Here is a 13,351-nt window from a genome sequence, read left to right as displayed (position 1 = left end):
GGAAAGAAATAGAGAAACTAAGCGTGTGTTTCTGTGTGAGTGTGTCAGTGTGTGCGTGCGTGCGTCCCGATACTACGATGCACCCAACGCCCAAGCAGAAAGTCCACAGAACAATCTAGACCAATTACAGCACAGATCTGTTGGTGCCCGATGAAGAGAAGAGAAGAGAAGAGAAGAGGTTTCCATTCGTTTGCTGACACAGGATGCTGACATGCCAGCACTGGCTGAGAGACGAGGGGAAATGCAGGATCCGATAGGAGGAGGCAAAAATGAACACATCACAATGACAAAAGGATGTGACTGAAACTGGAGAGGCAAAGGATGGAGAGGAATGCTGGAGGATGGCAGCGGAAGTGGGGGGTGGGGGTGACCCTGTCTGATGCAAGCTGCAATGCTTCACATGACCTTTATGTAACTCAGCTTTGGGCACTACCTCCATCTCCATCTCTCATTCACAACTGTCTGACTTGTCTCGTTGTACACACTGGTTTCCATAAAGAATTAATTACATTTTTATGCTGTAGCTGAGCTGTGATATTTTAAAAAGAATTACAATATTTCAGTTACACATCGCGTGATAACCCTCAAGAAAGGAAGGAATAGGTGTAGACATGAAGATTGTGGGATATTTTTAGCAATGATATGGAGCTGCTTAGTGGGAGGATTTTTTTAAAATAAACGTACTGTTCATTTTTCTGCCATTTCCAATGGAAAAAACAAACAGTCGCAGTGACTTTTCAGTGCACTTCTACTGTATGCTGTTAAAGTGTTTACAATGAATCATTTCCTTTAGGTTTAAGGTGAGCTGCTAAAATGCAAGGTGTTCAAAAACAGCTTGGAGGCATCTAATGTCAGGGCCTGTGAGTCTGTGTTTGTGTAGTTTAAGCCTGATTGTGTTCGTGTGCCAGAGAGCCAGACTGAGCGAGAATTAGCATGAGCAAATGAAAGGGGTGGAGTGTGAGACTGAGGGCAGGAAGAGATGGTGCGGGGCGCAGCAGCAGCAGCAGCGGAGAGAGAGAGAGGAAAGCATCTAAGTGTGAATGATGTTCTTCTTGCACTGGGGCAGGCCACATCACAGCCCCCATTATTCTTATGGGGCAAAACGATGCTTACTGACCTTAATCACTGACAGACGGAGCTGGCCATGGTCATGATAGTTTGCGTGTGTGCATCAGTTAAAATATGTGGGAGCCGTTCAGGCGTTGACATTAGATGTACAAGACCTACACAACACATTCGCAAAGCAAATGTTTCCTTGGTTCCATTGAAACAATGTAATATGCCATTGCAACGAGGTGTGTAGATGTACATGCCCACACATACAAACACACACACATATGAGCATACCTGAGGGTACATGCAGAAAAAAACATAATGTTTTCAGGTTAGCGTTGAGATATGAAGACTCAATGGCCTTGCTTGTCTAATGAGCTGATTTAGGTCAATTCAGTGCAAATATACAGTTGCCAAAGGACATATACATATGCACCCCCACTTGATATGGTAAATAAACTATCTTAATACAACAACATTTCAAGATTTGCCCGGCTTTGCTTCATCAAGCTAACACAAATAAAAGAATATGATTTTCGCCCCAATATAAAACCCGAGCAGCTGTTCTCCCACCTGAAGCAGTCCGGGCAAAGCTGTAAGTACAGTGTGAGGTAACCGAGAGACATGTGGCATTATCTGACGGAAGGATAGCTAACTAATAGACCTCTCAGCGCACACGCTTAAAGTCATCACCAATGATAAGACAGAGAGCCAGGGAGCATGGGAGACAGAGAGACCGGGGAAGGGGGGAAAAAAGAAGAGACTGAGACTAAGAGGAGAGAGAACAGATCAGTGTAACGTTTGAACACTGGATCTGGACTGAGACGTTGTTCATAGACCGTTTTCAAAGAACAGGTTCTCGTGCTTTACTTAAATCAAGAAGACACAAAAATGATAGAAACCAAAGATGATTAAAAAAAAAGCAGCAGAATATCTTCTCCACAGATCTCAAAGTAGGAGAGATAGAGCTTGTGTGTGTGTGTGTGTGTGTGTGTGTGTGTGTGTGTGTGTGTAACTGTGTGTGTGTGTGTGTAACTGTGTGTGTGTGTGTGTAACACTAACATGTCTGTGAACGACGCTGGAAAGTAATTAAATAACAGACTGCGTCTGAGAACTGAGGCATGTTGTAGGTGCTGCTGAATGATTGGATCTTGATTCAATACCGGAGACGATCCAAGAGCTTTGTGTGGATGTACCTGCACCAAAAACATCTTATTAGTTTCTCCAGTACATACTTTGTGAACTCGTGCTGTTTCAATCAGCCTTGAGGACTGTCTGATGTCGGTGGATACCATGATGTATTTATCTATACTCAGAGCAGTGTGTCTAGTCGGCCATGACGGTGCTCTGAGTTGGCTCATTCACATTTTCTTTTCTGTGAGACACAGTTAGTGTGTGTGTGTGTGTGTGTGTGTGTGTGTGTGTGTGTGTGTGCGCGCACGTGTGCATGTGTGGCTCTGCCTGTGTGTGATGTATTATCCCAGTTTGACAGTTAACATTACCGGGAAGTGCTGACTAGGTGTGGGCCATTCATCACTTGAACCATGTTCTCACTTAAGATTTCAGCCTCTGATCACCATGAGTATCGGATACTATCGGAGAGAATGATATATTCAATTTCTTACAACCTGGTACTTAGTTTTAAAGTCTACCATCTTTCCCAATCAGTTACAATAACATTTTTAGTTTTTAGTTTAAGTATATATAACACAAATGCTTAAACAAATACAGACAAGAACACATAATGGGTGTGATAAGTTCCTGTGGCCCAAAATACATGTTTCACTGGAGCCATTCGCTACAGTATATACAGCAATATTTGTCCTACCACTGTGTCCTTCTCCCAAATCCTGCATTTCACTTGCATCACCATGCTCCCTCAGATCTGTGAGTGTGTGTGTGGGGGGGGGAGCAATGCGAGTGTGTTATTGACTGACAGCAGCGGAGGAAGGGGGGCTAAGTTGTGAGACACTGACAAGCCGTATTTCATGGAGCAGATGAAGCATTTTGAAGTCCTCTAAATCCCTTTAAGGGTCCAGCTGGGGACTTAGCTTCTGATGCCGCTGCCTCTGCTACGGCTGCTTAAGTCTGTTGCTGAGAAAAACTGGGGTCTGGAAGATGTCGCCCCTACTACTGTATATGAGTGTTTGAGAGAGTAGTTGTCTGCATGTACTGTCTCGATTTCTGTCTTAAGTCTTCAAAAGCGTATATAGGCTTCAAGACCCTCTCCCACCCTTCTTTCTGCCGCCCCCCCACCGATGCCTTATATTACATTCTGGAGGAGTTCCAGGAGGGAAAGTGAACTGACAGAGTTCCAATAGTGTAGTTGTTAGACATGGCAGGGCCATGGGCTAAACTGCTGGCTGGAAAACTTAATTTCACATCCCCTGTTCCTCCTCCTCCTCCTCCTCCTCTTTTCTCATTCCGTCCTTTCCTACCCCCCTCCTTCATTATTCTCGCCCTCCCCTCTGGTGGTCCTGCAACTCCAATCACTCTGCTCTTATTACTAGGGAGAGGGAACTTTTGCTCTCTCTCTCTCTCACACACACACACACACACACACACACACACACACACACACACAGTGACTCTGCGTTGTCTATTACCCAAGCATGTCCCTCACTGCTGCTGACAGTCAGGCCTGATTTTTTACCCTCAGACTAACTTCTTGACTTCTTTTTCATGACCTGCTCTTTTTGAAATCTTACTATATCTTACTATATATATATATATATATATATATATATATATATATATATATATATATAGGGAGAGAGAGAGTATACGTGTGTGTATGTTTTTCTGTCCTACTCTACCTTCCCTCACTCTTCAGGGGGACAAATTGGCGCCCGGCTGAGCTAAATGTGCCTGGTGCTGAGAGCCAGATGGTACTGGCAGAGGGAAGGGGGGAGCGAAGGATGGATGCTACGGAGAGATAGAGCGCCGAAGCCGTGGTGTGGCAGGGGCAGCGTGGGGGAGATGCACACTGATAATCTATTAGTGCTCAGGGGCCTGAAAGCTGTGCACTGGCCCTTGCCAGGAGCCAGTTTGACCCCACTTTGGGGTGCTTCTTGGTGTGCTCAAAGACGAAACAACATGAGGAGGAAGAGTGGATAAGAAAGAGATGCAGACAGAGAGAGAGGTGTGATGTCAGTCATCTCCTGAGAGATAGAAATGCTCTCAGCAGATGACTTATAGGCAAAGGCATTGAATCAGTTTTGAATCAGTAATAATCTTAACTTTCAAATCTTTTTAACATAGACACTACAACAGATTAAACCAATTCTTAACATTTGAATCATAGGAGCGCACACACCAGACGATTCAGTAAAGGACCACACACTTCGTGTTAGTACTAAATGAATGTTTTGTTTCTTGCACAAAAAAAACAAAATACAAGGAAAGCTTGTGGTAGAAGTCATGGCTGAGTAGACAGAATCAGCATGGCTGATACATTTTTGCAGCGTAAGCTGGAGTGGTTGGAAATAAAAATGCATTGTTAGTCTCAAATGGGGATCGTGCAAGCTCCTGCTTCAAGCTAAGGTTATTTGTTTTTTGTACACAGGTGGAGGGGAGAGAGAAACCTGTGCTCATTAGAAATTTTGTCATTTTAATACATTCTCTGACCTTCCACTACCGTGGAGATGCTGTTCCATATTAACATCCTAGTGCTCTGGACCTGTAGGAAGGTTACTGTCAATTGCTTCCACAACATCCGATTAGTGATGCTTCTTGGTCAGCTTGTTCTCGTTGGCTATTGCGCGTTTCTGCTCAAAATTCCCTCGCTGTACTGTTTAGACAACCTGAGCGCTGAAATAAGACACCAAGTAGTGAAACTCTGACACTTTCCCCCCTTTAAATGGCTACGGTTGAAGTTGTGTATGGATAAGTTTGGTAGGAAACCATTATGTTTACGTTAAGAGGTAATCAGTGCACCTCTTTGGCCAAACTGTTCAGACTCCGACCATGATGCATCCGTCTTTTCTCTATCGTCTCTCCACATTCTGTAAAAACTCACATGAAATGCCCCAAAACATACTTAAAAAAGATTGGAGATGGTTGAGAAAAAGAAGACGCTGGTGTAGTTAGGGTAAGGGTAAGAATGTGGACAATCATTTAGGTGAACCCTCTCTTCTTTCAGAAGAGTCTTGGTGACATTCAGCTGCTCACTTCATGCTCCACTTTCTTCCACATCAACCCAAATTCCAGTATTTGGTGCTTACGTAACTCACACACACACAACATAAGATCTAGGCTTCAGCAGCAGACCAATGAGATGTGGTCATTTCCTTTCTGACTTCGCTCACCCTCCTCAATATTCTCCTATCGCGGTGCACAAAGCTGCCTCGGCCATCCATGCATAAGCAACACTGGCTGTGGGCATGCTCACACGTACGAACACACCGACTCGGGACGACACGCAGGCTGACATTTAAGAAAAGGCGGGCAGTGTGTTGTTATTTGTTCGTAGATGGGTGGGTGCATGTGTGAGTAAGAGTGTTTGCGCCTTGCTGGATGTGTGTCATGATAACCTCAGGCCACGTCCAAGCACTGCACAGGAGGGGACCTTGGAGCAGCTCTTCCCTCTCCTGCAGTGTAAAAATATATTCGCTCTGACACTCATTCCCTCTCACATGATACCTGGAGGCAAAACACACCTCTAGTACAGTAACTATGATGGCTGCGTACCAAGCCTGCAAGGTTCCTTCTGTTGGCTTTGGTTCAAGTAGTGTGAAATATCCTGCTCTCTATTAGCAGACAAAGCCATTACCATATAATAGGTATGGGGGTATTATTCATTGCAATACTGGGGTTGATTAAGGTCTAGGGTCGGCTTCTTTATATTTTATCCCTTGCATTGAATTTAAATCCTGGCTACACTTTTTAATTGATATCTTTATAGAGTAAGTAAACTGTAGTATTCAAAGAAGGTCATATTAAAATATTTAGAATTATGTCATGAGAAAGTCTGGGTATCATTATCTCCACCAAGGAGGTTATGGTTTCACCCCTGTCCATTTTTGTTGTTGTTTGTCAGCAGGATTATGCAAAAACTGCAGAACAGATTTCCACAAAACTTTGATGGGACATGGGCCAAGAAAGAACCCATGGAATTTTGACATTTGGATTCGGCCAGGAGTTTTTTGAATGACTTTCTTTAACATTGCGTTTTTTCACCTTTTAACAGTTTTCCCAGGGAAAAATTCATGGATCTTGGATCAGGCACATTTACGGGGATGGATAAACTGATATCTATGAGTGTGCACAAATAAAAATACAGATCTAGCATATTCAAATGTGGTTTCGTATGCAGGGAGGATTTTTTTTCAGCCGCTGTACAGTAACAAATTGGGTTCGAAACTTGTAACTACCACCAATGTGTAGCTGAGATAATGTGGATAGGCTGATAATGTTGTCCTTTTATCAGCCTATCATTCATTCGCAATTGAGTTTATCATTTCATGATCTGCATTGTTTTTCGTTGACTTAGCTTTAAGGTTTGATAGGATTTAAGGCGACTGAGTGCCCTTCTAGGTTGAAATGTTTTGATTCTAGCACCGATATGATACGTTTAACACGAGGCAAAATTTCTCAAATGCTGGAGTACTTCAACGTCGAGCTGAAGGGCAGTGTTTCACTGTCCTTGACCTCTGACCACACCCAGCATCCTTTGGTACACTTGTGCAGCACTGCAGTAAGTTGAGAAGCTGAACTACTGTCTGTCAGCAAAAACAAGATGTAGGCTGGTGTACGGTTGCTCTGTGATGTTGCCGAAACAGCCATACAACCTGCTTGAATAAAATACAGTGTAAAACTATCAGATGAAAGAATGAGTAAAGACAATTCTTGCCAGCGTTTGTTACAGTACTTGACAGGGCTATGAAAAGTGGGTTATGCCCCACCCCAGTTATGTATTTGTAAGTTCCAGATTTTCTTTTCGTACAAATGAATCTTCTCCACATTGGTCATTGTTGAATTTACAATAATAAACATTGTGTTCATTATTGCTTCAGCATGTTATAGTTGTATTACTCCTCATCCCCAGTGTATTACTCCACGGCAGTACAGCAGTTTCTCTCGAAATATCCCACTGTATCTTATCATATGTTTAGATCAAATGCAGCGTGTAGATCAAATGAGGAAATAGCTGGTGCCTGGCTGTTGTGTTGTTATAGACAGATGCTTTGAACAGTGAGCAATTTGTCTCACCTTCATACCCATACTGGACTGTGGCAGCTGCAGGAGTGTAGGAGCAGATCACAACTGCCTGCTTATTGAGGAGTTAAGGGACGAGTGAGTTATTGACAAGTTTGATAAACAGAGGGGGTGAGAAAATAAGAAAGAAAGAAAGAAAGAAAGAGAACATTCAGTGATAGCAAAGGAAAGCGAAACTAAGGAGCAATGAAAAATGAACAAAAGAAAACCGGGAGAGAAACAGTGAAAGAGTGACACAAACAGGAGTCACATTCAGATATTTGAGCACACGCCAACCTGGAAATAGTGATGCCCGACGCGAGATGAGAAGGGCAAAGAGAGAGAGAGGGGCTCGCAGATGTAAACACAGAGGCACGTGCTTCTCCACATACCGATTTACAGTGAATGTATGTGCGTAAAGAATGTGTGTTTATATGTCTGTACAAGGGTAAGCGACCATCACTGCTATGAGAGGTTAAGTGGGCGTGTGTGAGGTCAAATAAACAACACAAATACAAAACGTTGTGTGTGTGTGTGTGTGTGTGTGTCTATGTATTTAGGTGAGTATCAGTGGAGACAGAGGGGTTAGAATTTAGAACAAGAGGCAGTGTTGTTTTGGAAGGACATAGCGGGTGTGTGTGTGTGTGTATGCGTTGCTCTCTATGTATTTGTATGCTGGTAAAAATAGCCAGTGTTGTGTCCGCCTGGAACAGGTGTCCAAACATCACAGCACACACACACACACACACACACACACACACACAAACACACACACACACACACACACACACACACACACACACACACACACACACACAAACACACACACACACACACACACACACACACACCATGAAACTCATATACCATCATAAATTGCAAAAACCGCTTACCAAAAAAAAAAAAAACTGGTGGTCTATGGTGTCACAGGACATAAATTACATATTGTTTACATGGAGGTCCCTTACTGGAGCCATGGAATCTGTTGAGGAACTTATTTATTATAAGTTTCTATATATTGAGGAACTATATACTATATGCATTTAGCATGAAGCTACAGCTGGGAGGCGTTCACCTGAACATAAAACTCCCATGGTTCTGTCAGAAGTTCAATAGTTTCCCTGCAAGCATTTCTAAAACTGAGATGATTAGTGCATTGCATATTATTAGTTTAATCTGTGCCCTAACAGACATGTCAAAAATACGACTGACAGAGTGTGGTATCGATCCTGTACCATATAACTCTTCAACAGAAAGTCAACAATTCACATTTCCCAAAATGTCACCCTTTTTGATTTTTGCCCCCCAAAAATATTAACATCAGCTTCTAAACATAATGCAATATCACACCTTTAACAATAGCACATTTCAGAATCCTTGTACAGTTCTAAATTATACAAAAAAGTATAATATAGAACCATATTGAATTGATTGCTTTGTTTTGACACAGACTGTCTGCTCTCTTTCTGAGTTGCACACATACGTGTGGACAGATGCTTTTTTTTCTCACAACGCATTGATTCAGAACAGTTATTCTCACACAGAGGAGAAACAGGCGTTGTGTACAGTGTGTGTGTGTGTGTGTGTGCATGTGTGTGCAAGCATGCGTATGTACGTCTCTGTGTGTGTTTAAAACCTAATTTGTCTGTGGGCAAGCCCATCTCTGAGGGGTGTATTAGAAGCATTATGCATCGTAATGGGCTGACATGTTAATCTGAAACTATTCTCTGTAGCTAATGAACATATCCATCCAAGTGTGTTTGTGTGTGTGTGTGTGTGTGTGTGTGCGTGCGTGCGTGCATGCGTGCGTGTGTAAAAACATTGTCCCATTTTTTGAAGCCGGTGGAGCAAACATAGATTTGAACACTGATGCCAAGGTGATGAGGTGTTTATGTATTTTTAACAATGACGACACCATAGACCATTGAATTTTGTATTTGTGTGTCTGCATGTGTGTGTGTGTTTGTGTGTGTGTGTGTGTGTAGAGAGAGACTATGATCTGACAGTTCTGGGTCAGACCAGTCCCATGGAGTCAGGGAACCTACAGAAGGCATTACAAAAACACAAACACACTCACACACACTCACACACACACACACACACACACACCTAGAAGATGACAAATGTTGGGCAAAGGGAAAGAGACGAATGCTTAGATTTGGGCCAAAAAGGCTGTCCTGCTCTGCCAACACTCATACATCAGTCTACAACTTAGGAGCAGAGAGATCTGAACACAGAGAGGGGAAAAAATACATCTCACATGCAACACACATGTAGACACGACTGACTGGAGGGCTACACCGCCGAGGCAGCAAGAGCAAATGGAGAGCTCTGAAACTGTATTGTGGTTGAGGGCATAAACACACCAACTGTGGTCATGTGTGCAGTTGCGAATCAGCCTAATTACCACTGGCACATATAGGATGGTGAGGTCAGCAGCATCACCAACTGCTACCACACTGCTCTAATATATTCATCACACCCAAACTTGAGAGATCAGATACAGTATGTTAATTTTTCCACACTTCCCCCTCATCTCGACAAGAAGCACTCTTCAATTTCCAGTGATGAATCGGGGCCAGACGATTCTCACTCTCAAACAGAGCACAGCAAAACTGAGCAGAAGTCAATTCCAACTGAGATTTTTCTCATTTCTCAGTATTGCTTCACCCACTGTTCATTGCATCATCCCTGCTCTGAGGCTGGTGTGGAAATGACCACCGCTGTGTGTTTCCTGTGTGTGTGTGTGTGTGTGTGTGTACAGTTTGGAGAAAGCGAGCCAGAAGAAGACAGCTTATGCATATACACGCCAGTCATAATATCTGCATAATGTCCCTGAGGTCTATGCCTGTATAACTAATACTTTTTATTATTGCTGGAATAAAACACATTACGCTGAACCAAGCAGGATTAGAAAAGAAGCATGACACCCTCTTCCCACTTGCTCATCCTGCCACACACACACACACACACACACACACACACACACACACACACACACACACAGAGAGATACATGTGTGGAAGCAAGCAGCCTAGGGCCATGTACACTAGCAAGCAGCCATGTTTCTTTCACGAGAGTCTGCAGTGAGGCTGTCAGAGTCAGCATGGTTCTCCCTCTCATACACCCAGACTAACACACATGGACACACAGACACACGGACACACACACACACACACACACCAATGACATCATGCCACGCATTTAGACCAGAGGGTCAGAGGGTAACACAGCTCTATGTGCTGAGGCTTCATTGTCGTCATGCTCTGTGACTGCACCAGCCCTTATTCAGCTCTCTCTCTCTCTCTCTCTCTCTCTCTCTCTCTCTCTCTCTCTCTCTCTCTCTCTCTCTCAGACACACACACACACACACACACACACGGGGTACAAAGACTAAGTACAAATACACCCCAGTTCACCATCATCCCCTATCACTGACATTAGCACTGACAGGCAGGTCAGCACCAACAGAGGTGAGGTTGTTACAATCTAGATAATGCTAGGTGTGCTCTGCTCCGTCTGTGTGACAGCGCAGCTCTCGACACCGGGCCCAGACCTCTACAATCAGAGTCAACGATCTTCTCGTGAGTATAAACCCTCCGTCCCCTTTCAGGCCACCTGTCATTCGTACCTAGACATTTAGATCCCTCTGGCATGCTGCCACATACAGTGGCACGCTCCTCTTATCTTCACAGTTATCGTCCTGGTGGTATCCTGGGACATGCAGGAGTGAGGAGTTTCCCACCAGAGATGTACACTAAATGTCGGCCTACTCCTCAACTTTTGCATGTCTAGCTATAGTAGGCGTTTATAGATCTATCGCTGTCTTTCACCTCTGGCACTGATACTACCGCCCAAAAATTGTCATTTGCACCATAGCAGGGTTGATCTGCTGGTTGGCGCCTGCATGGGGCGAAACCCAGCCCATGTTCAGTCTAGATATCACCAGGCCCTGGATTCATTCAGAATATATGCAACTGTATGAACATGCATATTTCACACAGAACTCTTTGTTATTTGGACACACAGTCCTTTTCAAGACAGGGCCTTGGGATGAGGTGTCATGAGGCAAGATACCATAAAGGCCCTTATTTAACCTGCTTCGTGGTCCATCCTCCCAATCAGAGTTCTGATCAAATCATCCCAAAGCAAGTGGCCCCCTCCCGAGGCCGGCTGCAGCTCACCTGAGGCAGCGCGGCGTTGATCTGCCGCTGGAGCACATCCCTCTCGTGCAGCGCCCCCTGCAGCTTGGTCTGAGACGCGATGAGGGTCTCCTGGGTCTCCCGGAGGGACTCCAGCAGCTTGTCCCTCTCGTCCAGCATGTTGACCATCAGCTGCTCGAAGTTGGCCTCCTGGTCCGAGCCGTTCGGGACGCTGCCGGTGCCCCTGGGAGGACCAGCCGAGTCTCCCTCGCTGATGGTCGGCATCACCTCGCACATCATCTTCCCTGCCCTGTGGTCGGGGCAACGCTATAGGACAAGTGTCGCTATAGCGGGATTACGGAGGTAAATGGTGTGGATTACAAGGCTGATAATCCGATTTACAATAACGATAAGAGGGCCTTTTCACGCCCCGTGGCAACGCACAGCGTGCAATCTCAGGTACGCGCCTCATTCCCGTTACATGAAATTGCCCGTGAGCCGAACGTGCATTCTCACGCTCCCCGCCGCCTTACCTGATCAGAGTGATGGGGATGCCGAGACGATGGTCGACCTTTCATCCATATCAACCGGCGTTTCCCTCACGCAGTGTGCAGATCCGCCCAGTCCGCCGCGCCGTGCACTCACATGTAGAAATCCCGGCGTGATTTGATTGACAGCTCAGAGACGGGCGGGCGCGCTCGGAGGGGTGGTGCCCGCGTGCACGACGGCGATCATAGTCCGTAGCATCCGAGGGGAGACGTCTAATCTGCGTCCTCAGTCCTGGGGACGGCGAGAGCGAGTCTTATCTGCATCCGCCTTCTCCGCTTCCATCTCTCCACACCGCCACCGAGCTCACTCCCCCTCCTCCTCCTCCCACACACACACACACACGCACACACACACACGGGAATCTGCAGTTGTCACCACGGCTCTGGAAACGAGGGACCAACTCCCCACGATCAGCCTATAAGGGTGTTGCACCGTATGCGCATGCAAAACAGATGAGTGCCGGATGGTCATTCATGTCTATCTATATACTGTAAATCATGATTCCACACTTGTGTCATGTTACCACAGACCTGACCCGCACTCGGCGGATGATGAACTTTCTCATCAGCACCACTGGGCACGTTCATGAGCTGACAGATCCTGAGACACGATGCGCGTTCTGGTGGCGTCAGCTTCACCCAGCAGTTGGCGCACTTGGAGCAGGCAGCGCGCCCTGCAGGATCGACATGCACATTGGGTTCGTTATTATTAGTCGTGAGAACATGCTTTCCCCTACATTTTGTTATGCGAGGGTGAAGGCATCTTCTAACACCGTGTTTTACTGTGAATGACATACTCCGGACTTGACTAAATCGAATTTGACAAACAAGACGTCGATGTAACCACTGTGTGTTCAAGAGCAGCAGTATATGATGTGCTGTGTGCTATTAGTTTTGTGAATTGTCTTTAATTTAACTGACATGGACTGGCTACGTTCAGTTGGTTGTCCCGTTGGGATTACCCTTTTAATCCAATTGTGTTTTATTCCTTGTGCAACATCCTCCTTCTCACCTACAAATCCCTCCACCCTGGCCCCCAGTGCCTGTCTGCTGGTGCCCCCGCCCTCCGGAAATCTCTTTAAAGTGGCTGTGGTTACCTTGAGAGGCTCTATGTAAATACAATTTATTGTTATTATTATTTTCATTATTGTATTATTGTTGTTATTATTATCACATGTTCACTGTATTTGAATCACTTTTTGTGACACTGTCTGGTTTTGACCAACTCCTTTAGCCGTGGGCCGACACAAAAAACCCACTTCAGTCTGTTCAATCAGAAAAAACAACATGAGGTATTAATGTAGGATTGATTGTTAAGTGTGAACTCTCCTTACCTCTCCTTACCTGACTTTAAACATAATTTTGAGGGATCAGTAAAATCTTTCAAAATGCATTTACAAGAATGGTTGTAAG

At 44.9% G+C, this 13,351-nt stretch overlaps 1 protein-coding gene across 7 annotated transcripts in view; it reads right to left on the bottom strand.

Moving 5' to 3' along the window:
- The window catches only part of ppfia4 (PTPRF interacting protein alpha 4), a 47,909-nt gene extending 34,992 nt beyond the window's left edge, over positions 1-12,917 (bottom strand). For 2 of the 7 annotated variants that reach the window (XR_007030921.1, XM_047332869.1), the window contains exons 1-2: positions 11,924-12,915; positions 11,433-11,734 (exon numbers count right to left, since the gene is read on the bottom strand). Coding sequence is in view for 6 of the 7 variants with exons in the window: in XM_047332869.1 (XP_047188825.1) it covers positions 11,433-11,690 (258 nt within the window). In the remaining variant the exon portion in view is untranslated. Of the gene's footprint in view, positions 1-11,432; positions 11,735-11,923 lie in introns of all 7 variants that reach the window. The other 5 variants (XM_047332870.1, XM_047332871.1, XM_047332872.1 and 2 more) reach the window with 4 other exon arrangements.
- Between the last annotated feature and the right edge of the window lie 434 nt (positions 12,918-13,351).

Source organism: Scophthalmus maximus, chromosome 6, assembly GCF_022379125.1.
Source record: "Scophthalmus maximus strain ysfricsl-2021 chromosome 6, ASM2237912v1, whole genome shotgun sequence".
NCBI lineage: Eukaryota > Metazoa > Chordata > Actinopteri > Pleuronectiformes > Scophthalmidae > Scophthalmus > Scophthalmus maximus.
This window is presented reverse-complemented; position numbering and strand designations above follow the sequence as displayed.